This window comes from Typopeltis vanoorti, chromosome 18, assembly GCF_054136105.1.
Source record: "Typopeltis vanoorti isolate ZY-2024b chromosome 18, IOZ_Tvanoo_1.0, whole genome shotgun sequence".
Lineage (NCBI taxonomy): Eukaryota > Metazoa > Arthropoda > Arachnida > Uropygi > Thelyphonidae > Typopeltis > Typopeltis vanoorti.
Genome location: NC_143566.1, coordinates 49681669 through 49706849, shown reverse-complemented (window position 1 = coordinate 49706849; position 25181 = coordinate 49681669). Strand labels below are relative to the sequence as shown.

Below are 25181 nucleotides of genomic sequence, written 5' to 3'. Positions count from 1 at the left end.
AAAAAACCTGCCTCTGTAAAACTTCTCCACCTATAACATCCTATAACAACCCCTTACCAACTTGTAGGTCTCTATCATATTTCCTCTCTTCCTCCTGTCCACCAGACTCTGCAAATTACATCTTCTCAATCTTTCCTCATATTCGACATTGCAGAGTTCAGAAACTACCTTAGTCAGTTGCCTTTGGACCCTTTCCAACATCTCTTCATCCTTATGAAAACCCAGTGACCAAATCTGGGCATAATAGTCCATGTGTGGCCTAATCAAAGCCTTATACAACGGAACAAGAATCTCCCTGCTTCTACACATTAGTGTCATCAGCATCATTCCCAGAAGGCTTTGTGTTGACTTCACAATTTTGGCGATGTGTCCCCTAAATTTAAGATCCTTATCCACTATCACCCCCAGATCTCATATTTCCTCTACCCCCAATAATATATTCTCACCAAGCATAAATTCTGCATCCTATCTTTGTTTTCCAAATTTTAAAACCTTACATTTTGCAACATTGAACTCGCATCCCCATTTCCGTGCCCAATCACTCAATTTATTCAAGTCTTCTTCTAAGGCTACAACATCTTCACTACTCTTTATGGTTCGTCCCAACTTTGCATCATCTGCAAACAACTGAATATCTCCATCCAAACCTTCGTCAATATCATTAATATACAAATTAAACAGTAATGGCCCTAAAACAGACCCCTGAGGCACTCCACTAGTGACTTTCCTTTTCCTGGATATCGCACCCCCCATACACAACTTGTTGATAACTATCAGATAGCCAGTCTCCAATCCAATGCACTAATCTAATATCCTACCCCTATCTGCTCTAGTTTTACTATCAACTTATCATGAGGTACTCTATCAAAAGCCTTTGTGAAATCCAAGTATATTACTGTTTATCCTTCTCCTCTGTCCAAGGAAGCAGTCACTTTTTTGTAATAAGTAAGTAGATTACTAAAACATGACCTCCCTTCAGCAAATCCATGCTGTCCATCAAAGATAATACCCAACTCTGGATCCTAGTTCTCACAAACGTCTCCAACAACTTAACCACAACACCTGACACACAGATAGGCCTATAGTTTGATGCTTGGGTTCGATCACCTCCTTTATGAAGTGGCACAATCTTGCCCTCCTTCCACTCCTTAGGAACTTGACCGAGTGCAAGACTCATATTAAAAAAATATGTCAAGGCAGGTGTCAACTCCCTGGCACATTCTTTCAGAATACGTGGTGATATATTAGTCCCACAGCTTTATTAAAATCTGGTTTACTCAACTCCCCAAACACCTCTTGCTCACTTACAGTCAGTCTCTCCTCCCCATCATCAACTGCTCTCAATCTCCATTAGGAAAAAGAAAACCAGGACATCCTCTTAAACAATTCAATGATGACTTCTAAGGCCGGAACAGTCATGCTAGGCCTAAATCCTTGATATGCATGATGATAATGCTATGTCTCTTTGCAAAGAAATACAGTATTTGAAAGTGAATTTAGAAATGGGGGGGAGAGGCAATGATTGTGAATGAGTCAATTAGCCAGCCAAGATTGGCACACAAAAAAGTGTGCTTTCATCAAGACAATGCACCGTCCCACACATCAGCCATTGCAATGGAAAATTGCACACATTGAGGTTCGAATTGATTCCACATCCACTGTATTCTCCAGACTTTGTCTCGTGTGACTTCTTCTTGTTCCCAAACTGAAAAATTTGGCTCGGTGGGAAAAAATTTTCTTAGAACGAGGATGTCATCAAGGTTGTCAATGACTATTTTGCACAATTTGACAAGTCCTACTTTTTAGATGGGGTGAAAAAATTGGAAACTCGCTGGAGCAAATGTGTAGACCTCGATAGAGACTTATGTTGAGAAATAAAGGTGATTTTTTTTCCAAAAAAAAAAAAAAATGTTTAACTTATTTCTTTACCAAAGTTTTCAAACAACCCTTTGGCTTTGACCTGTGTGACTTCTTCTTGTGCCCAAACTTAAAAATTTGGCTCAGCGGGAAAATATTTTCTTAGAATGAGTATGTCATCAAGGTTGTCAATGACTATTTTACACAATTTGACAAGTTCTACTTTTTAGATGGGATGAAAATATTGGAAACTCGCTGGAGCAAATGTGAAATGTGCAGACCTTGATGGAAACTTATGTTGAGAAATAAAGGTGATTTTTTCCAAAAAAAAATATGTTTAACTTATTTCTTTACCAAAGTTTTCAAACAACCCTTGTAAATATCAGGAAGGAAGGTGTCAAAATATTCTGGAGGCTATTGAAAAAAAAAAGCTTAGAAATGGAGGAAAAGTACTGTAAAAGGAAGATGATAAAGGTGACAGGAAAATTAAAGATAAAGATATTTTAGACCTTTGTAATAATTAATTTGAAAGACTGCTAAATGAAACAAGCAGTGTCAGCATGATTGTAGAAAACTCTAAACAAGAATGTAGTCTTTCCTCAAATGTGGAAAGGCAGATGGAGTAGATGAAATTCGACCAGAAACACTCAAATATGGCATTATAAAAGTTTTCCAGTGGCTGCTTTGCATAATGCAGGACTAGTCAGAGGGTTGAATTCTGGATGATTGGATTAGAGCTCTCATAATACCAATCTATAAAAAGGGAAATAAAATGGAATGTGGGAATTACAGAGCTATTTCATTACTGAATATTCCTGGTAAGATTTATGCAAGTGGGAAAAGACTAAGAACAATTGTGGAAGGGAAGCATGATGATGAATAAGCTGAATTCAGGTCAAATAGAGGTTGTCAGGATCAGATGAGAAATCTTGGAAATATGACAAGGATTTGTATTTAAGTTTGGTTGACCTGGAAAAGGCATAGGAAAAATTATATGGTGTAAATGGGACATTATATTGAGCAATACATATCTCCATTTAAGCTGGAAGTCAGCAGTTAGAATTGAAGGCGTACAGGAAGATGATTTGATGTTTATTCAGGTGCATGACAAGGGTGCACATTATCTTCATTGTTATTTATTATCTGTATGGATTAAATTAAGAAGGAAAGTGGTATTAAATCTAATATCAGAATTTGCGCTCTTAATCTTAGCTCTTTACTTTATGCAGATGATATTATACTTCTAAATAAATCTAGCACAAGTCTACACGATTCCCTGACTATATTGAATAATGGTCGTAATAAATTTGATATGAAAATTAGCAATAAAAAGACAACGACAATGAAAATAGGTAGAAACAGTGAAAATATCATCAACTGTATCCTGAATCTATAGAACAAGAAACATTTCAGCTATTTAGGCACAATATTTAGTGAAGATGGTAAATTAAATATGAAAATAGACAACAGAATTAGTAAAGCTGGTATAGTATGGGATATAGATATATCAAGGATATGGGAGACAGAATCGTGGCTTAGAGCAGGGTTTCTCAAACTGTGTACCGTGGAACACTAGTGTTCCATGAAGGCGAATAGGTGTTCTGCGAGAAGTTCTGGAATTTGTCATTTTAGTTTTCTTAGCATTTTTCATGAATAAATATTTTATGGTAGAAATATTTTGAGGAGAATAATATTAGTGAATATGTCGAAAAGCTCAGACCCAGAACGCCTAATAACTTCTTCGTATCGTTAATTTTCACACATCGAAACTTTTCAACATTTGGGAAAGGGAATACCGCTGCTTATGGCGGGTCATAAAAATTGCCTGCAAGCAGATTAAAACAATGGGTGGCATAATCCTATGTTCTCAAAACTGAAGGAAATAAAACTGTGTATCAAATATCAGTGACCAAGCAGCATATTTTTAAAGAGATGGAAATATTCATGAATTATCGTTAATTTTCATACATCGAAATGTTTCAACAATCAGGAAAGAGAATACCGCCCTTTATGACCAATCATAAAAATTGCCTGCAAGCCGATTACAACAATGGGCGATGTGTTCTCAAAATTGAATGAAATAACATCTGTGTTGCAAATGTCAGTGACCAATCAGCAAGGAAGTATAAAGAAAATTTTTCTACTGAAATTGAAGATCAAGGTAGTCTGTATCCGGTTCTCAAATCTATTAATACTAAATACTTTCTTCGCCAGTTCGTATTGCAGTGTGTAAGGGCTTGTTCTGAAACCGGAGCACCATGATTTTTTTAAAAGTAATAGGAATACAGCTTTAAATTCTAATATGAATAAGAGGCAAGGCACTTTGCTTAATTTTGATATTAAGAAATCTCTTATGGAAGGTGACGGAACAGATAGTGAGTCATCCACCTCAAGCCTACAAAGATCTCCAGAATGTAGAAAAGGAAGGGAAAACTACCAGCACACAGGAGAAAAAGTCTGCATTCACTTGTAAGTACTTATAATATAAATTTTTGGTAATCAGAATAGGATGTGCCAATGAAAATCAGCACAAATTAATTTAATGATGGTTTAATTGATGTTTAATTAATTATTAATTAATTAATAAAAACAGCAAAATTACCAATTAATTATTAATTAATACATTACAAAATAACCAAGGTGTTCCGTGAAAATTTTAGGATTTGTGAAGTGTTCCGTTGTAGAAAAGGTTTGAGAAACCCTGGCCTAGAGACTGGAAGAAGTCAGTTTTCATATCACTACATAAGAAGGGAGATATGAAGGCTTGCAAGAACTATGGAACTATTAGTTTAATATCTCATGTAAGCAAAATTTTATTGAAGATCATGATAAATAGGATTGATGCCAAATTGAGGCAGAGATGCCCGAGAAACAAGCAGGTTTTAGGAAAGGTAAGGGCACCAGAGATCAGATCCTTTGCCTTAGACAGATCACAGAAAAATATAAAGAATTCAGACTCCCTCTGGTAATGTGTTTCTTGGACTACTCTAAAGCTTTTGACTGTGAACAGCATGTGAAACTATGGAAAGTAATGAAAAGAACTGGTTTTCCTGAATACACTATCAGACTGATAGCGAACTTGTACAGGAAGCAAGAAGCCAAGGTAAGACAGGTATTGAACTGACTGATTGGCTTCAGGTTGGAAAAGGAGTTAGGCAAGGATGTTTACTTTCTCCTCACTTGTTTAGTATATATGCTGAGGACATCATGCGTGAAACTTTGGATAAGCTCAAGACAGGAATTAAGATATAAGGTAGATTGATCGGTAATCTGAGGTATGCTAATGATACCGTACTCTTCTGTAATGACAAGGAAGAACTAGGACAAATTCTGGATAAAGTTAAGAAGATCAGTAATCACAGAGGACTTCAACTCAATCCTATTATTATTATTACGGGTATCTTCATGGAATCAGTAGACTCGTTGCGGGAGACCCAAATTATCAAAACAATATCTATCATACCTCTTCTTGAAATCATTTACAGACGAAGAACTCACAACTGAGTCAGGCAATGCATTCCACCCACTCACCACCCTCCAAGCAAAAAACTAGTTCTTCACACTCCTGTTAAACACACTTTTCCTTAATTACCAGGGATGACCTCTTGTTCTTCCATCACTATCACACAGCTGAAATATTTCTCCTGCATCAATCTTAAAAAAATTCTTTAAGTAATTTAAATGTTTCTATCATATTCCCTCTTCTCCACCTATCAACCAACCTCTGCAATCCACAAGCTCTCAATCTATCAATGTAGGGAGAATTTTTTACATCACTCACCAACTTAGTCACTCTCCTCTGAACCCTCTCCACAAATCTCCAGGAATCCAGATTACCAGACTTGAGCACAGTAATTCAAATGCAGAAGTATCAATGCCTTATAAAGGAGAATAATAACCTCTTTATCTCTGGATGTTAGTGTGTTCTTCAATAACCAAGTAATCCTATGTGCAAACTTGCACACCTTAGCAATGTGCCCTCTGAACTTCATCTCGCTATCCACCAGCATCCCCAAGTCCCTAGCCTTATCAATCTCTTGGAGTACCATTCCATCAATGTGGTAAACATCTGGTAATCTTTTAATCCCAAAATGCATAACTGTACACTTTTCCACATTGAACTGACATCCATTACCTTTTACCTATTTTGCCAACTTATTTAAATCATCCTGCAAACTCTCAACATCGGCTTCATTTTTTATTACGCCACCCAACTTTTGCATCATTAAATAACTGAATATCTCCCTTCAAGCCATTTCCTATATTGTTTATTTTACAAATTAAACGACAATGGTATCTGGTATTCTGGTATCTCTCCATGAGCCATTCTCTTATCCATATCACCAGTTTAGTATCCATCCCCATCTGCTCTAATTTGTGAAACAGTATTCCATGGGGGTATCCTGTCAAAAGCCTTAGCAAAGTACAGTAGTATCACTGTGTAGCCATTTCCCTTGTTCAACTCATATGTCACTCCATTATAAAAAGTTAATAAATTGCTAAGGCAGGATCGACCTTTAACAAAACCACGTTGGCCCCTATCATATTCTGATCAACCCATTCTTGAATTCTGTCCTTAACCAACTTTTCCAACACTTTTACCACCACTCCCGAGATGATGATTGGTCTGTAATAATAATAATAAACTACAACAGTCTTAGAGCCATATTTATGCAAAAGAACCACTTTGTCTTCTTTCCACTCCTTGGGGACCATATCAGAGTACAAATTTAAGTTAAAAAACCAAGTAAGAGATGTTGACAATTCCTTTGCATAGCTAGAGGAAAACCAAGATTTAGATGGACTGATACAGAAAGTGCCTTAAAAGAGAGAATATCAGATCTCATAATGTTGGAGTCCTGACAGAAAATTTGGAGGAAAATTATTGATCGGAAGTTAGTAATGGTATAACTTTTTCATGTAGTACTGTCATAATTATCCTGTACATCCCCTGAGATATATATCAGGAATGTGACAATGATGGAGATTTCACCACCAATGCTGGAGTACTCCAGGGATCTTTATGTTTATCCACCCTGTTTCTCTATTCATAAATTACCTTCTCATTTGACAAACCTTGTGATACTCATGTATTTCAAGCTATAAGATCTTTTACAATCAGTATCTTAAATACTGTTCTCCTTGCTATATTTCAGTGGGCTGAGAACAACCATGCCAACTTCTATGCCACCAAAATGCATCAGTGGTTCTAACAGGAACTTAAGCGCCCACAATCTTCCAAGTATACTTGGATTTCGCACCATAATTCAAGAATAAGGGGGTTAAGTTCTATGCCTCCACCAAAACAACCTTTCCTTAATTCATACAAGAAAGACCATGTTTCACAACCCTCACCTCTGGTAAAACTGATCTGTATGCAAGGTCAGATCTCTTTTTGAACTGACTTACACCCCTATAGCACATCACATTCATAGTCTCCTCCACATCCCGTGGTGTTTCTAGAGCTTTTGCCACCTGGGAGGTCCGTGAGTTTGCCGCCCCTCTCAATACACACCAAAAATACTATAAAAAGTCAAAACGATGTATAGGGTAAAGTTCAAAGTGCTGCCAGGGCGAACTCCCTCCCCACACACACAGCTATGTCACTGTCCACATTACAAACACTAAGTGTCCTTTTCAGGTCAAGACATCACTTCTCACCTATACAAGTTCTAACACTATATAAATACCAAATCCATCCTACCTTAGAATACCATTCTCATATGTGGCAGTGTACTAAAAACAACTCTGAAAATGCTTGATATTGCCTAGAAGAAGTTGATCCTTCCACAGACTTAATTCAGTCACTATCTTTTACAATCAGTGTCTTAAATGCTGATCTCCTTGCTATATTTCAGTGGGCTGGGCTGAGAACAACTATGCCCAACTTCAATGCCACCAAAACACATCAGTGGTTCTAACAGGAACTTAAGCACCCACAATCTTCCAAGTATACTTGGATTTTGCACCATAATTCAAGAATAAGAATGATATCAAAAATGATACCATTTCTCCATTATGCCTCTTCTACAGGAAGTTAGAACTTTTCATGGACACTGTTCTGCTGAACTATCTGACACCATTCCTCCACTTTCCCCCTCAAACTCAAATACATGAGCAGCTGCTGGTCAACATCTATTCTCTGTCTAGTCCCAAATATATCAAACAAATATTTTTTCCTCATCTTCTTTCATACCTTCTATCTCTATGCTCTGGAACAGTCTTCCCTAAGAATTACAATCTTCAATTGTTTAAAAAAAAAAAAAAAAGCATATCAACAAGTTCCTTCTTTCTTCTTGATAAGAAGCCCACGTATGGCACCGATGTCTCTATGCTTAGCAACCCCTCATGTACAGAATTGATATATAAAAAAAATTTAAGATTCTACTGGTGTTTCCCATTAAAAATTCAAAAGAAATATGCTTGCATGTGGCATGACACAGACTTGCCAAGATTATCAAGTTAAGAGTATCTGCACTTCAATCATCCCATATCAACATATTAAAATTTTCAAAATAATAAATTCATACAAAAAAATAATAATAAATACTATATATTGTAAACAGATTATAAACTTAATTCTAATTATCCTTTAAATACATACATGATCTTTTAAATTAATCATTACTGAACTACACCCTGGCCCTTCTCTTGCAGTTAATCCTTTAGAAATTCTTACACCTGACATCACTCCTATAGAATGGAGGAGAAACAGCTGCAATATATGAAACAAATGCTAATATTACATTAAGAACTACCAGGATATTAAGAAAAAAATTAAGAAACTAATTTTGAAAACGGCAATTCAGATTTTGAAGTATATCACCATTGCATGATGATGCAAATCATTACATGAGTCATTACTATGTAAAAAAATAGAATGTTTACAATGATAGATAAAGAATAAATTTATTTTCAGCAATACTAAACAATACTAAATGCAATTAAATAAATTACGCAATCAGGATGAGCAGCATGTATTTATTTTATTCTCAAACTTAAAACTAGCACCTCTACAGTTTAGCCTGCTAGCCATATTTTTCTTTCAGTATTCAAAAAAAATAAATATATATATATATATATATAGTTTTATGAAAAAAATGTGTATATAAAACTATGTATGTTAACCGAGTCAATGATCATTCTGTCATATAAATATACAGGGTGTTCGGGATAAATTTGACATATTTATAATTAATTATATTTTTCCGTAAGTTACATGTATTAACACACACTTCTCTTCATTTAAAAGTTTGGACCCTTCTTCATTCATATACAAGATGTCAGAAAGGATGGATAGCTGGAACCCACCTGAATCATGGAAGAGAATAACTTGTATCATGATGATTCGTGCCCGCCATCAAAATAAGGATATTACGACTGCTGCCCAATGCTCCCTGAATACAGTAAAAACAATCAGGCATGAACTAGAGACTTGCAATGGTGACTACGAGGATGTAGCAAGAAGAAAGATCCCTAGCAGACGATCTGATTGCGTTCGTACAGCAGAATTCCTCGCAAATCTGCAGGAACAGGTGTTGAAGAACCCTGGCATTGAAATTCGGGCTTTGTTCGTGGAGTTGCTAACTGTAGTCAAGCCCTGTATAACAAGGGTAGCCAATGGTAGGCCGTATGTATGGCAGCAGGATTCGGCCCCTTGCCACACCTCTGGGAAAAGTCAAAAATGGTTGTCTGAAAATTTCTACGACTTCACCAGTCCAAATGTTTGGCCTCCAAACTCCCCAGACCTTAACCCCATGGATTATTTTGTATGGGGCGCAGTTGAAAAAGACACCAATCGCACTTCCAGTAATACAAAAGCCCAGTTAATGGATAAAATTAAAACAGTTTTTGCGGCCCTTCCCAGGGAGACTGTAGCATCAGCTTGTTCGAGGTTCCGAAGCAGAATTGAAGCTGTGATCGATGCTAATGGTGGTTATTTTGAGTAAATCTTGTTGATAGTATTGTAATTAACTCTGCCTGTAATGTTTTTTTGTCAATTCATTAAATTTAATAGATACAAAGAAGATTTTCTTTTTCCTTACGAAACTGTCAAATTTATCCCGAACACCCTGTATATATATATATAGGACTTACTTCTCTGATAAATTTTCTGAATTAATTTGATTTTTATGCCAGAAGCAAGCAAAATTTTACAGACCATTACAATGCTAAATAAAACTGCACAGCATGAAATTTTTTTTGAAAAGTTTGAACTGTTTCAATATCATCTGAGCTTGACTGGATATGCCCACAAAAGAAAAACAAGGATGCAAACGAGAAAAGAAAAACGAGGATCAGAGGTCATGACATTGATAATGTCATGACCTCTGATCAAAGGAGTATAAACATTATTTCATCTCTGCAGCAACTGAGGTATTATTTGTATTATTATAAAAATAAATAAAATTTAACAGTTATTCAAAACAACATTAAATACACCACATGATGCAAACTGCAGTAAACAGAGAGAGAGAAATTATTCATTAATAGTTTAGCCTCTTATAGTGCTAAATGATTTAATTACATCTTCCTTTCCATGATCCTTATTTGAATAAATTATCTCTTAGCTATTAGAGCTGAGAGATCTTTGTTAACATTAGCCACTACAATAATTCTTCCTAATGTCATCCCTTTTTACAAAAAACGAGACATGGATGTTAACTGTCAGGGAAAGTTTGAGATTTCCTCAAAAAAATTTAAAATTCTTTATCAGACCTAAAATTCACTATTTTGACTACAAAAAAACTGTTAAAGCAAATTGGAACAAACATTTACTATATTATTGTAAATTGTATGTTTGTAGTAGCTAATTAAGTGCTAAGAAATTAATGTGTAATTTGGTAATTAATATATAAAAATTTAATTGGCATTAGTTTTTAATAAGATAGTGAAATTTAAAGTAAAATACAATAATAAGCCTCAGAATTTACTTGCTTGTCATACTTGAAGTCCCAGTAGTTTTCATTTCTTGGAATTTTGCTACAGTGGCCGATACAGCTGCTGCGTTCTTGTCTGTAACATACTTTTCTGAAGAATATATGTATATGTATTCTTATTCTTATTATTATTATTACCTCAAGACCTCATGGAGTCAAACACACATATGTAAATATAATCATTTACAATTCTGCACGAAAAAAACCTGCCTCTCACTCCCCTACTCACACCTTCTTTATACAGTTTCCAGGGATGACCTCTGGTTCTCCCCCGATCTCCCACTATTTTCTGTAGAACTTCTCCAGCATTGATCCTATAACAACACCCCTTACCAACTTGCAGGTCTCTATCATATCTCCCCTCTTCCTCCTATCCACCAGACTGCAAATTGCATCTTATCAATCTTTCCTCATACTCGATACAATAACACACACACACATACATATGTGTGTGTGTGTATACACACATATATATATATATGTGTATATATATATATATATATCTTTATGCACATGTTTATGAAAATCATCACATTTCATTCCTTGGAAACAGGTTTTTATAATTATCATTGATTTTACTATCAATAAGCAATTGAATTTTCTCTATAATCAATGTTCTAAAGAGAAAATCTTTCTACTAAAGCAATAGAATCAGCAGTGTGTCAAAATAAATTCAAGAATGTTTTTTTTATTCCCAGAAGAAATACAGGCAGCCCTTAGTTTACGCCTCACTTCTGTTCCTTAAAAAATGGGCGTAAACCGAACCCCCAATTTTATTGGGAGGTAAAAAGTTATGTTCCGCACAGTCAAAAAATATGCACATGAAGTATGTGTAATATTATTATATTTAAAGCTTTGATAATACATACATATATATTTGTTAAAATAAAATTATTAATAACAAAAACAAAACAAAATTATATACAAAAAATATGAAACTTCATAAAGATATTACATATTTCTATGTTGAAGTTCCTGGTTTCAGATCACCTGCATTTTTTTTGAAAAAAAGTATCCAGTGTTAACTGCCTAGTTTTTCTTTTTCTTTCTTTAAGGAGTTCAAATAGATGCTTTAAGGAGTTCAAAGTGTAATCGCATCAAATAGATGCGATTGCACTCCTTTTTACGTTCACACTCCGTTCCCAATTGTGGTCCATTTCGCAGAATTCATCGGTCAATGTCTCTATGCTTGTAAATTGGCCATTTTTATATCTCTCAGAGGACCGTCTTCGTTTTTTTCTCTTCCTTTGGATGTTGACTTAATTGTTCGGCTAAGTCTTCATTGGAAAGCGGTTTAACATGGCTCTCTAAGATTTCTGACATATCTTCAACTGTAATATCACACCTCTTGTGCAAGCTTGGTAACATCTTCAATAACATTCTCCACTTGCTCTAATTCCTTGAAGTCGTGCATAAATGCTGGAAGAGGTTTTCGCCATGCTCCTGTTAAACACTTTGCTGACACTTCGTTCCAAGCTGCCTTGATGTTAATGCCATTCAAAATGTTGAATGACCGCCAATAGTCTTTAATAGTTTTTCCTGAAGTGTCCAAGACCCTTACCATTTCCATAAATGTTTATACGGAGGTAATAGGCTTTGAAGATTGATATAATCCTCTGATCCATCGGTTACAAAAGCGATGTTGTGCTTGGGGGCATGTAAACAACCTTGACATCCAATGATGTTTTTACTTCAGCAAGATTTTGAGGATGTCAAGGGAGATTATTCAAGAGAAGCAATGCCTTGGCTGGCAAATCATTTTCCTTACAGAAGCGAAGCATGGTAGGACAAAAATAATTTGTGTACCAATTTATAAAAACATCTTGTATAACCCAAGCTTTCTTGTTCCATTTCCAATAGACTGGCAGCATGGCTTTTAGACCCTTGAAGGCACGTGGTGTCTGTGAATGGTACACCAACATTGGTTTAAGCTTCAAAGTTCCGGAGACATTTGCACCCAACAAAAGCGTAAGTCTATCTTTTACAGCTTTAAAACCTGAAGTGAAACGTTCTTCACAGGAGATGAAGGTGTGTGATGGCAATTTTTTCTAGTAGAGCCGAGTCTCATCAACATTAAAAATGAGATCAGGAGGATAACTTCCTTGTTCTACGCAGTCTTGAAATTCTTGCCACTGCCGCAACATTTGCATTTTCCGCCTCGCCACATAATTTGACATTATGGCACTTTCTTCGAGACTTAAATCTCATGAGCCAACCTTTGCTTCCTAAAAATGTTTCTTCACCTCCATCTCTCTTTTTAAGATCCTCAAAAATTGTTTTTGCTTTCTCAGTTATAACAGCCTGCATCAGAGGAATGTTTTTCTGATTATCATCCACCCATAATGATAATAATTTTTCCATTTTTTCATGAAGTTTACCCCTGCTATAACTTACATGTTTTGCATTTAGTACTGTCATAGATTGTTGCACAGACTGTTTTATTCTATCTGCATTTTTCATAATTGTAGCATTTGTAACAGTTGAAGGAGGTAAGTTCATACTTCTACAGACATTAGCACGTGTCTGCCCATCTTCCATTCTTTGAATCACCTCCATCTTCTTTTCAAGTGTGATTGATTTCCGAACCTTCTTAACATCAAGTTCTGCTAACTTTTCTGCACTTCTTTTATCAGACATGGTACGTACTTTATCAATTTAAATACGTATGTATGTAAAAAAAAAAATTAGAACAATTAGGTAGATTCAACAGTAAAACTAGGTTTGATACATATACATCGTAGTAGCTCGGTAAACACTCAAACACTAGAGTGCCTGCTAGCATCGTTTCTCAGTCAGACCACACTACTAAGAAAGCATGCGCAGGCGTCCAGAGTTATTGTGAATCGTCGTTAATTGAACCATTGTAAACTGAGGGCTGCCTGTACTTTCATTATAAAAATGTTTGAAAGTTTCATTTTATCCATAACTAACAGAAGTCTGACAATAATTTCAAAATGCAATTTTTCCTTCAGCATAACTTTTCAGGTAGTAGAATTCATTAAATAGATTATCTTGGTCCATAGCTTACACTAAATGTGGACACTACAGTTTTCAAGTAAGTCATACTGGCCTGGCTGGCTGAGTGGATAGCAAAACAACTCTCCAGCCACAAGGCTGAGAGTTGACATCCCACATGGATTGTCTTGCTAATTCTGTATGGAAAGGGTATCAATGTCCCTTCCACTTCTTCCAGCATAGATTTCACTCCCAGAACTTTATGAGGTATGGTATTGACCATAAGGCATCTAATAAGAGATTTCAAATGTGAATAACGAGTTTAATAACAAATAAATATAACCCTACAAGTAAGTCATCAGACTTACAATCTTAATACACCTCCGACAACTCCTTTACTTAAACAAGATTTTAAGAATGCAATCATGCAACCTTACATCAAGAATAGTTAGCATTGAAAGTTTTTCACTTGGTTATACTATAAATTAAGGATACCAAGAAATTATATACTTAGTTTCATCCTTTATCCAAGTGTAAGCAAACAAAGTTTGCAACTGAAGTTTCAGGATGGAGACAACTCGAGGTAAAGGTGATATGACTTCAAAACACTTGTCTTAGTAATCCCATAATGCAAAGCACATCTCCTCGCAGACATGTATATGCTATGAATTATAGGAAGGGTCACTACCCAGACTGGTTTCGACCTGTATTGAGGTCTCATCAGTGAGAGCCAGACCCATAGATGATACCAAGGTTGAAGTAATGCAGAAGTCATATTTTTATATATGAGTTGCCAAAAGGTGTCACAACTTATTATTATTATAATACTCTGGATTAGAGACAGCTGTTGAAAGATTTTCACTTAGTTATACTATAAATTAAAGATACCAAGAAATTATATACTTGGTTTAATCCTTAATTGAAGTCCACATGTCCACTAGGAGATGTGCTTTGCTTTATGGGATACTAAGGCAAGTGATGTGAGGTCATACCACCTTTATCACGAGTTGCCCCAGTCCTGAAAATACTTCAGGGGTGCAAACTTTGTTTACTTACACTTGAACCTGGCTATCAGTTTTTAAATTTTATATTATACTTGACAAGAAATTAGATATTGATTTTAATTCTTGACTCAAGCATAAGCAAACAAAGTTTGTGTATGAAATATCACCATGATTAGTTTCCCCATTTATATTATGAAGAATAAAAATGATCATCAACTCTGATATGTACTTTCAAGAAATATACAGGATACTGTGACAGTACTACATAAATAAGATTGCATTATTACTAGTTTTGTATGAACAATTTTCTTCCAATTAATCTGTTAAAAACTTCAAATACCTTGGATGTGCTATATCATATACAAAAGAAGCTGACATTGATATCAAAATTTCAAACCTTCTAAACATAACAGAAATGATCAATAATATTTTCAAACCTAACCAAGTTCAAAAGCATGCAAGAATAAGAATCCTTTCCTTTAGTGTTACATGGTGATCAGCATTCATTTTACACAAATTATGGACTTTACAACCGTGTTATAAATAATTATTTTAATTTCCCGATGTTTCAACCTTCATATTAAGGTCATCATCTGGAGTAGACACACACACACACACACACACATATATATATATATATACAGAGTGAAGCTAAATTACATTTTACATAGTATGCTGAAGAGACAATGATTTGATCAACGGTTATTCTACTGGCCTGACCTCTAGTGAAAATAAAATGAAATTGCAATAAATAAATAAAATAAAATAAAATAACTACATCAAATCCTATATTCTATTTAAGACAACATCAGAGAAACATTGTCTCTGATGTTGTCTTAAATAGAATTGATTTAACAAAATGGTGTAACATGACAATTGTTATATTAGATTTAGGATCCTGGATTACATATGGTTCTATTTACAATTAACTCTTAGGGAGAAAGGTCAAGTGGATAGAATATGTGCCTTCCATATGTTTGGGTTTTTTAGACCATCATTATTGTTAGGGTGATTAATAAGAATCTCGCAGGTCTCTTTAAATTTACGTTCATACAATGTTTTGGTGTGATGTAAACAACAGGTGCTTTTCCAGCCAATTCTATGTAAAGTGTTCAGGGCATGATCAGAAAGACCAGCTTGACCATAGTTATTATATTTTATGTCATTTATGTTCCTTTTTTTCTGATAGGAATTGTGCATCCTGTTTCCCCTATACAGGGCAGCAAATTACAGGTGCAATGAATACGGTATACCCCAGGATGAGCCAATGGAGGGAGTGGATCCTTGAGCAAGTTCTTCAATTTTGCAGGATGTTTAAAGGTGGCTTTAAGATTGTATTTTTGTAGTATTCTGTTTATTTTGTCTGATATCCCTTATGGAATGGTTACAGTTTTATTATAGTCTTCTTTATTTTTGTTTTTAAGTGAGGTCTTGTACAGAATTTTGTTGATAGTATTCTAGCTGTAACCATTTTTAGGACGGTACTGCTGATAACTTTTAATTCATCATTAAGTGCTTGTTCATTGAAGTACTTGTTTTTAAGTGTATTAATGACCCTTAGGGGTCATTAGTACACTTAAAAACAGGGGCTTTGAAAATTTGCTCCAATGAACAAGCACTTAAAGATGAATTAAAAGTTATCAGCAAACCTTCCTAAAAAGTTACCAATGTAAGAGATGTACACTGGATGAGGATATTGTGGTCCACTCCATTCTGTGTCAGGCCAAATTTTTCAGGCTTGTTGTGGATGATGTAAAACTGTGTTTTCCTGCAGTCATTTTAACTAGGAGGATATTTTATTAATAGGGAAGAATGTAGGAATTAAACTATATCTTTTAAGGATCTATGAAATTACTTCAAACAATATCCACGATGTATGGAACTGGGACTTGCCATAGAAAGTCAAGGTCAAGCCCATCCTTAGGGACTCTAACTACTCTCTAGACTGATCAGTGTTGGAAAGGCTAATTAGGAACCACATTCAGAGGTGGCTTGTGTTTTATAATAATGATTGCAGAATCAGATAAGGGGTATAAATATCTGAGAATTCTGAACAAAATTTAATGTTAATTACAGTAAAATAGCAAGCACAAACTGATGAAGCACCTCTTAGGATATTATTATTATTATCCAGGCCTCCATGGAGTCAAAAGACTCATCGTGGAAGGTCATTTTTAGGAAAGCCTACGATACCACTCCTTGAACCCATTGACCGTTCCCGTTCCAACCACTCTCTTAGGCAATGCATTCCAAGATTCAACCACCCTCCACACAAAGAAATCACTCCTCACCCTCTTGCGCACGGTCCTCCTTTCGTAACTTCCAGGGATGGCCCTCTTGTCCGCTCTTTCCCACCGTTCAACCAAGTGAAAGAACTCTCCAATGTCTACCCTGTAACTGCCTCTAAACAGTTTAAAAGTCCCGATCATATCACCTCTCCTCCTTCTATCCACCAAACTCTGCAGTCCACAATTCCTTAGTTGATCCTCATAACTCATATTGTACAGTCCTGAAACCATCTTTGTTATCTGCCTCTGTACCCTTTCCACAGTCAATTTATCCCCTTCAAATTCTCGGGACCAAATCTGAGAACAATAGTCTAAGTGTGGTCTGATCAAGGTCTTATACAACGGAATGATAACTCTTTTATCTCTGCAGGTCAGCGTCCTTCTCAATATTGTACCAATCCTCTGAGTTACCCTCACCACCTTTGCAAATATGCTCCCTGAATTTCAGCTTTTTGTCAATCATCACTCCCAGATCTCGTCTTCCCGACCTCCTCCAATCAAGTATACATCCTCCCATCGATGGTTCCCAAACCTCGAGACTTTACATTTTGCTGCATTGAACCGACACTCCCATTCATTTGCCCATCTGTCTAGTTTATTCAAATCCTCTTGCAGGGCTACCACATCTGCACTATTACTGATAACCTTTCCCAGCTTCACATCATCCACAAACAACTGAACGTCCCCTTGCAATTCATTGACAATATCATTGATATGAAGGTTGAACAATACAGGTCCCAGTACTGAGCTTTGTGGAATCCCACCTGTAACCTTCTGCTTTATTGATATTGCCCCACCATACACAACTCTCTGACACCTATCAGTCAGCCAATCCTGAATCCATTTGACTAACCCGACATTTAAACCTATGTGCTGCAACTTAATTATCAGCTTATCATGTGGCACCCTGTCAAACACCTTTGCAAAATGCAAAAAAATCGCAGTATATGCCTTTCCCTCATCAACTGCTCTTGTCACTTTATTATAAAAGGCAATCATATTACTAAAGCAAGAGTGCCCCTTAACAAATCCATGTTGATTCTCACAGATAACATTATCCTCATCTGTCCAACTCTGTATATAGACCCTCACTAATTTCTCCAAGACCGTAACAACTACTGATGACACACAAACAGGGCTATAATTAGACACTTCCGGTCTGCTACAGACCTTATGCAGCGGCACTGTCTTACTTTCCTTCCATTCCCTGGGTACTTTCCCTGTAGCCAGACTTTTATTGAAATGAAAAGTCAGGTCAGCGGAGCTGTCAGTTCTTTAGCACATTCTCTCAAAACCCGTGGTGAAATACCATCCAGTCCAACAGCTTTACTGGTATAAAGAGTACTCAGTATTTGGAACACACTCTCCTCTTGCACCGCTAAACCCTGAACCTTCCCTATCCCTCTAGTATTAAAACCTCCACCAGGATGAAATACTTCAATAAAGTGCTCATTGAACAACTCCACTATGTCCTCTGCATCAGTCACTCTATTCCAATTTTTATCCAGCAACATCATTCTTCCACAATCGTTTCTCCACCTACTAGCCACATAGCTAAAAAATTCCCTAGGATTTTCTTTGGATCTTAGTGTCAATCTCCTCTCATATTCCAGTTTTGCCTTCCTCACCATTCTGGTTTCTCTCCTGGCCTGTGTCTTATATTCTTCATGTATCTGTCCTCCACCCCTCTCTTTACATCTCTTCCATAATCTCTTTTTCAACTGCAGTTCCTGTTTGATATTGTTTGTCATCCACTTTACACCAAATTGTGTCAGCTTCTTCACCCATGGAATACAGTTTACTATTGCTGCTAACAAATATTCTTTCACAATTTCCCAAGCACTAATGATATCCTGACCTTCCAATTCTGCCCTCCATGGAACTTCTCCTAGTTGATACCTAAGACTATTATATTCACCCTCCTTATAATTCTACATACATTCCATTTTCTTTGATACACCTGCATATCTGTTCATCTTTCAAGTCAAAACCACATGGCCACTCTCTCCAACTGGTGATAAAGATGTCATCTCACTTATTATTAGCTCTTCTGATGCTATGACCAAATCCAAAACTCTTGAACCTCTTGTTCCCCCTATTACATGCTGCCGAAAACATTTGTCCCTCAAGAATTCCAGAAGTTCTATCCCCTTCTTACTACTTGCATTTTTCTCTTCCCAGCTTATACTGCTGTAGTTAAAATCTCCCATAACAATCATTCTTCTTGCACTTGCCAAGCTCAACTGCCTAAACATCTCCTGGTCCCCACTGCCTGTGCTCCCTGGTTTTTGTTAAATATCCTGTCTTGGCCACTTCTACCTCACACCATATGTTTTCAAAATCATTTGTGTCACTGCCTTCCAAAGCCTCCACTCTTAGAGGACATAAGTCATCACTTATCATAAGCAGCACTCCACCACCAGGATAGGAAAGGAAAATGTGGTGTTTTCCTTTCCTATCCTGCCGAAAAATGCTGTACCCTGCCACTTCGATTCCGGTTATTATATCATCCTCCATCAACCACATCTCAGAGATCCAAATAATCTTTGACCAGGTTGATGATATCAGTGCCACCAATTCATCTCCTTTATTTAGGATACTCTTGGCATTAGTATAGAGCATAAAAATGTCACTGCTTCTATACCTATTATTGTCCCCTCTCGATCCCCCCCCCGGGCTCAATGTTACCTGATGTCGTCCCCCTTCCCCCAAGCACCCATTCCCACAAGAGGACTACCATCCACCATCCACCCTGGGAATTCTAGTTTCCCTGCATTGACACAGACTCGTTAAGAAAACAGCGATCTTTCCAGATGCCTTCATCCTTCCTCATTGAAATGCAAGCAGTCTCAGCATACAGTTCCCTTCTGTCCTCAAATGCCCTCCAAGCATCCACGTATTCCACTCCTCTCTTCTGACACATTCTGGCTATTATGCGATTCAGTATTATTGCTCTTCTGCTCAACTCATCACTATCACACCTGGGCAACACACACACACACACACACACACACACACACACACACACACACACACACACACACACACACACACACACACACACACACACACACACACAATCTTCCCTCTCTGCATTTTCTTTTGCACAACTTCAAGCAAGAATCTCAGATCTTCACTACCCGATTTACACTGCCTCTCAAGTCATTCGTACCCACCATCACAATATTTTCATCCATCCTTTCACCCCTCTTAATTGCCATAGCCACATTTTCTATCATCCCTCCAGGCAAACACACCTCTGGCATCCTATCTTGCACACCAGAGATCATCGGGTCTCCATAGATCACACCCCCTAACCACTCTGTTCCTTGATTGTTCATCTGCATCCCTCACTCTCTCTCCTCTAACCCTTTGTCTCTGTGTTCTCCTACTTACCTGCTGTCCTCGCATCACTCTGTTCCTGGTTCCAGCACTCCCTCGCATTCTTCTCATTTCCTCTCTCTAACTATTTCCATTCTCCCATCCTCTATCATTCCCATAACTCTCTCTCACTCCCTCTCTTCTACTGTTTTCATTCTCTTCTCTTCTATCATTCCCAAATGTCTCTCTCATTCCCTCTCCTCTACTGCTCCTATTCTCTCCTTTTCTAGCATTCCCATACCCCTCTCTCTCTCTCATTCCTTCTCTCCTACTATTTCCATTCTCTTCTCTTCTATCATTCCCAAAACTCTCTCTCTCTCTCCTCTATTCTGATTTGCCTTATTTCTCTCTCCTCTACTCTGTATTTATCTCTTCCATTCTTCTAATCTCATCTTTCATACTTCTCATCTCATTCACAAGACATTCCACCTCCTCTTTCAGCTCATCTCTCTCTCTCTGCAAGTCAGTCACTCTTAATTGAAATTCATTCTCCCGAACAAAACCATCTCCAAAACTTTCAGTCACTCACGCCTTCCATACTATCGACTTTGACTATTATTTTCTCATTCATTTTCTTTCTTCATTCTCTCCTATCACACTACTCGTCTTCCGATATTCATTTCCCATTCATAGAGGTAAAAACTAGGTCAGTTATCGATATATCTGCTTCATTTATTTCCTCCCACTGCCTGCATTTTATGCGCATACGCACTCTCCCCCCCCCTCTCTCACCAGCCACATATCCAAATCCCGAGACACATACATGCCGCAAGCATTGCATGCCACAAAGTCCCTTATTATATTACTTATAATAGAGTTCTTAAATGGCGGAGGACTTGGTGACAGGCCATTTGCTATTGTAACTGAATCTGCCATCATTCCTTACTGCCGAGGAACTACTAAAGTAATTGTTAATTACATAGAAATGCTATATAAACACTGTATTATATATATATAAACGCTAAATGTATATATAATATATAAACACTATATTCATCTATACCAAATAGCGAATAACTTATATTTTCTTCCGCCGCCAATACTCCCGATACTGTGACCATGCGTTCTCGGTAACTCAAAAACAACACAATATGTAACAACGAAAGTCTAAAGAATAACCATTAAACAACATTTGTGTTACCGAGAAAAAAAATGGAGCACAATTCACAAAAGAATTCACACTATACACCTTTTATAAAACACTTTTTTTAACAACAGCTCAAATCCACCGCCGTGTGCTTCAGCGACCCTAGCACCCTCCCAATGTGTCAGAAAAGTATGTTTATGACACGTTATGCTATTAAAAGTTGAAATGTTTTAAGTTTGATAAGAAATAATCAATTAACATGACAATAAAACAGAAAATACAAGATAAAAAAATAATTGAGCAATAAAAGAGAAATCTACCTCGAAAAAGGAAAATCCTTGTCTGTGTTATATCTTCTGTGTAAGGCTGAAAAGTATTGGCAAAAAATATGAAAGGGTTTTAAAAAACAATAAAAAAATAAAAAGAAAGACAATAAGATCCAAGCAAGGTAGTGATTAAGTAAATCCAAGAAAAAATCCATAAAGGAAAGTATAATAAACTATAAATACAATGAACAAATAACAAGAGTATTATTGATATAAGTACATCAAGTACCTAAGAACAGATCAATTTGGATGACTGATATATTTTTAAGAAACATATTACAGAATAGGATAAGATTAGAGTACTAGCCACTGTGAATCATTGTCTTCAGAAGAATTATGTGGATTGAGTGAACTGAACCACTTTGGTGCTCCTTATATAGGTGAATCAGTTAAAAACTGTTCTGATTGGCTCTTTGAGAGCTTCTTCAGCTTTTTCTCAAGTCTTTGAGAGCTTTTTCAGCTCTCAAAGACATGAGAGAGCTGAAAAAGTTTTTTCTGCAGTAATCATGAACCACAATTAGACCAAGTGAGATATATTTTTTAAATTAAATAGTGAATTAATTATTGAATTTGAATTATTAACTAACATAAAAGTGAGTAAGAACGAAGATTGGATTTGTATAAGAGAGACAGCCTACACCTGAATGCATTTGGTATTAGGAGTCTAGAAAATCTAATAACTGGTATGAAACCTAACACAGAGAGTCTGGGAAACTAATATAAAGGGAGGAATGGTGAGAATGTGGGTGTAAGAGTGACAATGTTATATAACTGTGTTAATGACAGGAATGGACTTTGTCACGGATATGTTGACGAGAAGAGAACGATTTTGATTTTGCGTTTGTCCGGTTTGGACCCATCAAATGTGCGCAAGGATGTCTACATGTATAAGGCACTAGAGAAGAACAGAGATCTGTAAGTTGTCCAACTGTGTCATGCAGACTGCAGACAAGAGTTAACAAAACAACATGCAGGTAGATTATTATGTCTGTACACGAATGCTAGGAGTATCAGAAACAAAGGGGTAGAGTTTGTTGCCTCATTCAATATGTTGGGACCTCAGATTGTAGGCATTAGTGAAACCTGGCTATCAGAATCAGACATACTAACTGGTATCGAGTGTAAATAGTACAATATTCTTAGGAAGGATAGAGAGATGCTAATGATATCGGATGACTTGAATCCAGTTAGAGTTGAGGCCTATGATTGCAGTACTACTACTAACAGTATTTCATGTGGCAGTGAGTTTGAAGCCATCTGGTGTGAGGTGGAATCTAACAAGTTCAATTACATAGTGGGATGTTGTTACAGACCTAGTGGATCGGTTGCTAGTGATGAAGAAATGCATCACCAAATAGAAAAGATGAGTGTGAAAAGAGTAATTATAATGCAAGACTTTAATTATCCAAATATTGAAAGGGTAGCAGTAGAATTTCATGAGAAGAATGAAAATGCATTTACTGAGCCGTTGAGGGACAACTTCCTCAAGAAGCATGTGACAGAAGGAACTTGAGGTCAAAAAGTGTTAGATTTCATTATAGTGTCAGAGGATGTTTCAGTTAAAGAAGCAACTATTCTGCCTCCAGTTGTTGACACTGATCATGCAGTATTCACTTGAGAAGTGATTAGGTTTATGAATATTCCATTCAGAAAAAGGTTACAAAGTGAACTACAAAGCAGGAAATTATGACCAACTGAGGAGTATACTGAGCTCAGTGGAATGGGATTGGTTGCTGGATGGGAAGAATATCAACAATGAATGGGAAGCAATTAAACAATACATAAATTATGCGATATCAGAATGTGTCCCAAGAGTTTGAAGAATAAATAAGATAGGAGTCAAATGGATGTTTAATCTTATTAAGCAAGAGATTCATAAGAAAAGGATGATGTAGAAGAAATACCGTGTGCATAAGAATGATGTCTGTTACGAAAATTATAAGCAGCAATAGTCACAACTGTTGTACAGAAAGCAAAGTCTGAGTATGAGGGTTTGGGTTTATAGTTTATTTGGCACAAAAACTACAAAGGTCATACTGTGCCATCCCAAGGTTACAACATCTGCATTTATAGAAAATTGTAAACAATATGTTTGTACAAGAACAGATAAACAGAACTGCTGCAGAGGGCAGCAACACACAAGGTCAGAGGTTATTACAGTAGTGCAAAAATAGTTAACAACAATATAAGTTAATTCACAAAATACGAAACACTAAGCCAAGGAATGCAGTATCTATATATATGTATAAAATTATAATAGATGCTTTTATAGCAGTACAAAAATAGGCAAAAAGGGATTATTATAAATATCCATGGATGAAAATAATATTTAGTAATGTAGTATAAACTGAATTTAGCAATACATATAAACAGAATTATTAGAAGGTACACAAATAGACAAGCTGTCCTACAGCACTACATGATTATTCAAAAAATAAAGTATATAAACAATATTTCTGCAGAGATTTCAGCAGTACATAAATAGATAACAGTGCAGGTTAACATATGCATATGCAAAAGAAGTCAAGGAAAGCAGTATCTACATATACTAAGATTAAAACAAACATTATATACTAATACTTAAAGAGTCAAAAACGAATTATTATACAGCATATATGCATAAAATTTAAGTTTAGCAATATGGTATTTACATATTAATATACATATTACATATTAACAGCAGGATGATACAAATATACAAGATCAAGGCCTACAGTAATACATACTTGGTCAGATTTAACCTAATGAATAATATGTATGTATAAAAGTTAAGTTAAGCAAAAAAAGTATTTACATATAAACAAATTTATGGTCCAATGTGTTTGTACAAATTAATTCTTTCTAAAAAATTAAAAATATCATGCAATTTGCCTGAGTCTGCTAGCATTTCCCTGAGTGTATATGGCTTGGTTAGATAGGTGAAAATTTCATTCCTCTCTTGTGTAAATTTTTGACAATCTACCAGAATATGATGAATAGTGAGATGTGTGTTGCATTTTTCACATATGTAGGGTCATCAGCTCTCAGTAAATGAGAATGCATAAGGTAACTGTAACCTATGCGGAGCCTAGCAAGAACAACCTCCTCCCTTCTCTTTGTACACTGACTAGAGTGCAAGTGTTTAATTTCTAGTTTAATGTTATATAATCATCATCATCATCATCATCATCAAATTCCTGCTATGTACCCTCAAGGGATGTACAGGAAATGACAGTACTACATGAAAAAATTACATTTTTACTAACTTCCTATCTACAATTTTCCTCCAAATCAGTCTGTTACTTGTCAAGACTCCAACATTATCAGATCTTATATTTCTATCGTCTAAAGCACTTTGTACCGTA

At 36.2% G+C, this 25181-nt stretch overlaps 1 protein-coding gene across 1 annotated transcript in view; it reads right to left on the bottom strand.

The window, feature by feature from the left end:
• LOC150096657 (beta-alanyl-dopamine/carcinine hydrolase-like) overlaps positions 1-25181 on the bottom strand; it is a 239900-nt gene that overhangs the window by 144676 nt on the left and 70043 nt on the right. The window contains exon 4 of the mRNA XM_090408553.1: positions 8462-8572. Coding sequence (XP_090264679.1) covers positions 8462-8572 — 111 coding nt within the window. The remainder of the gene's footprint in view (positions 1-8461; positions 8573-25181) is intronic.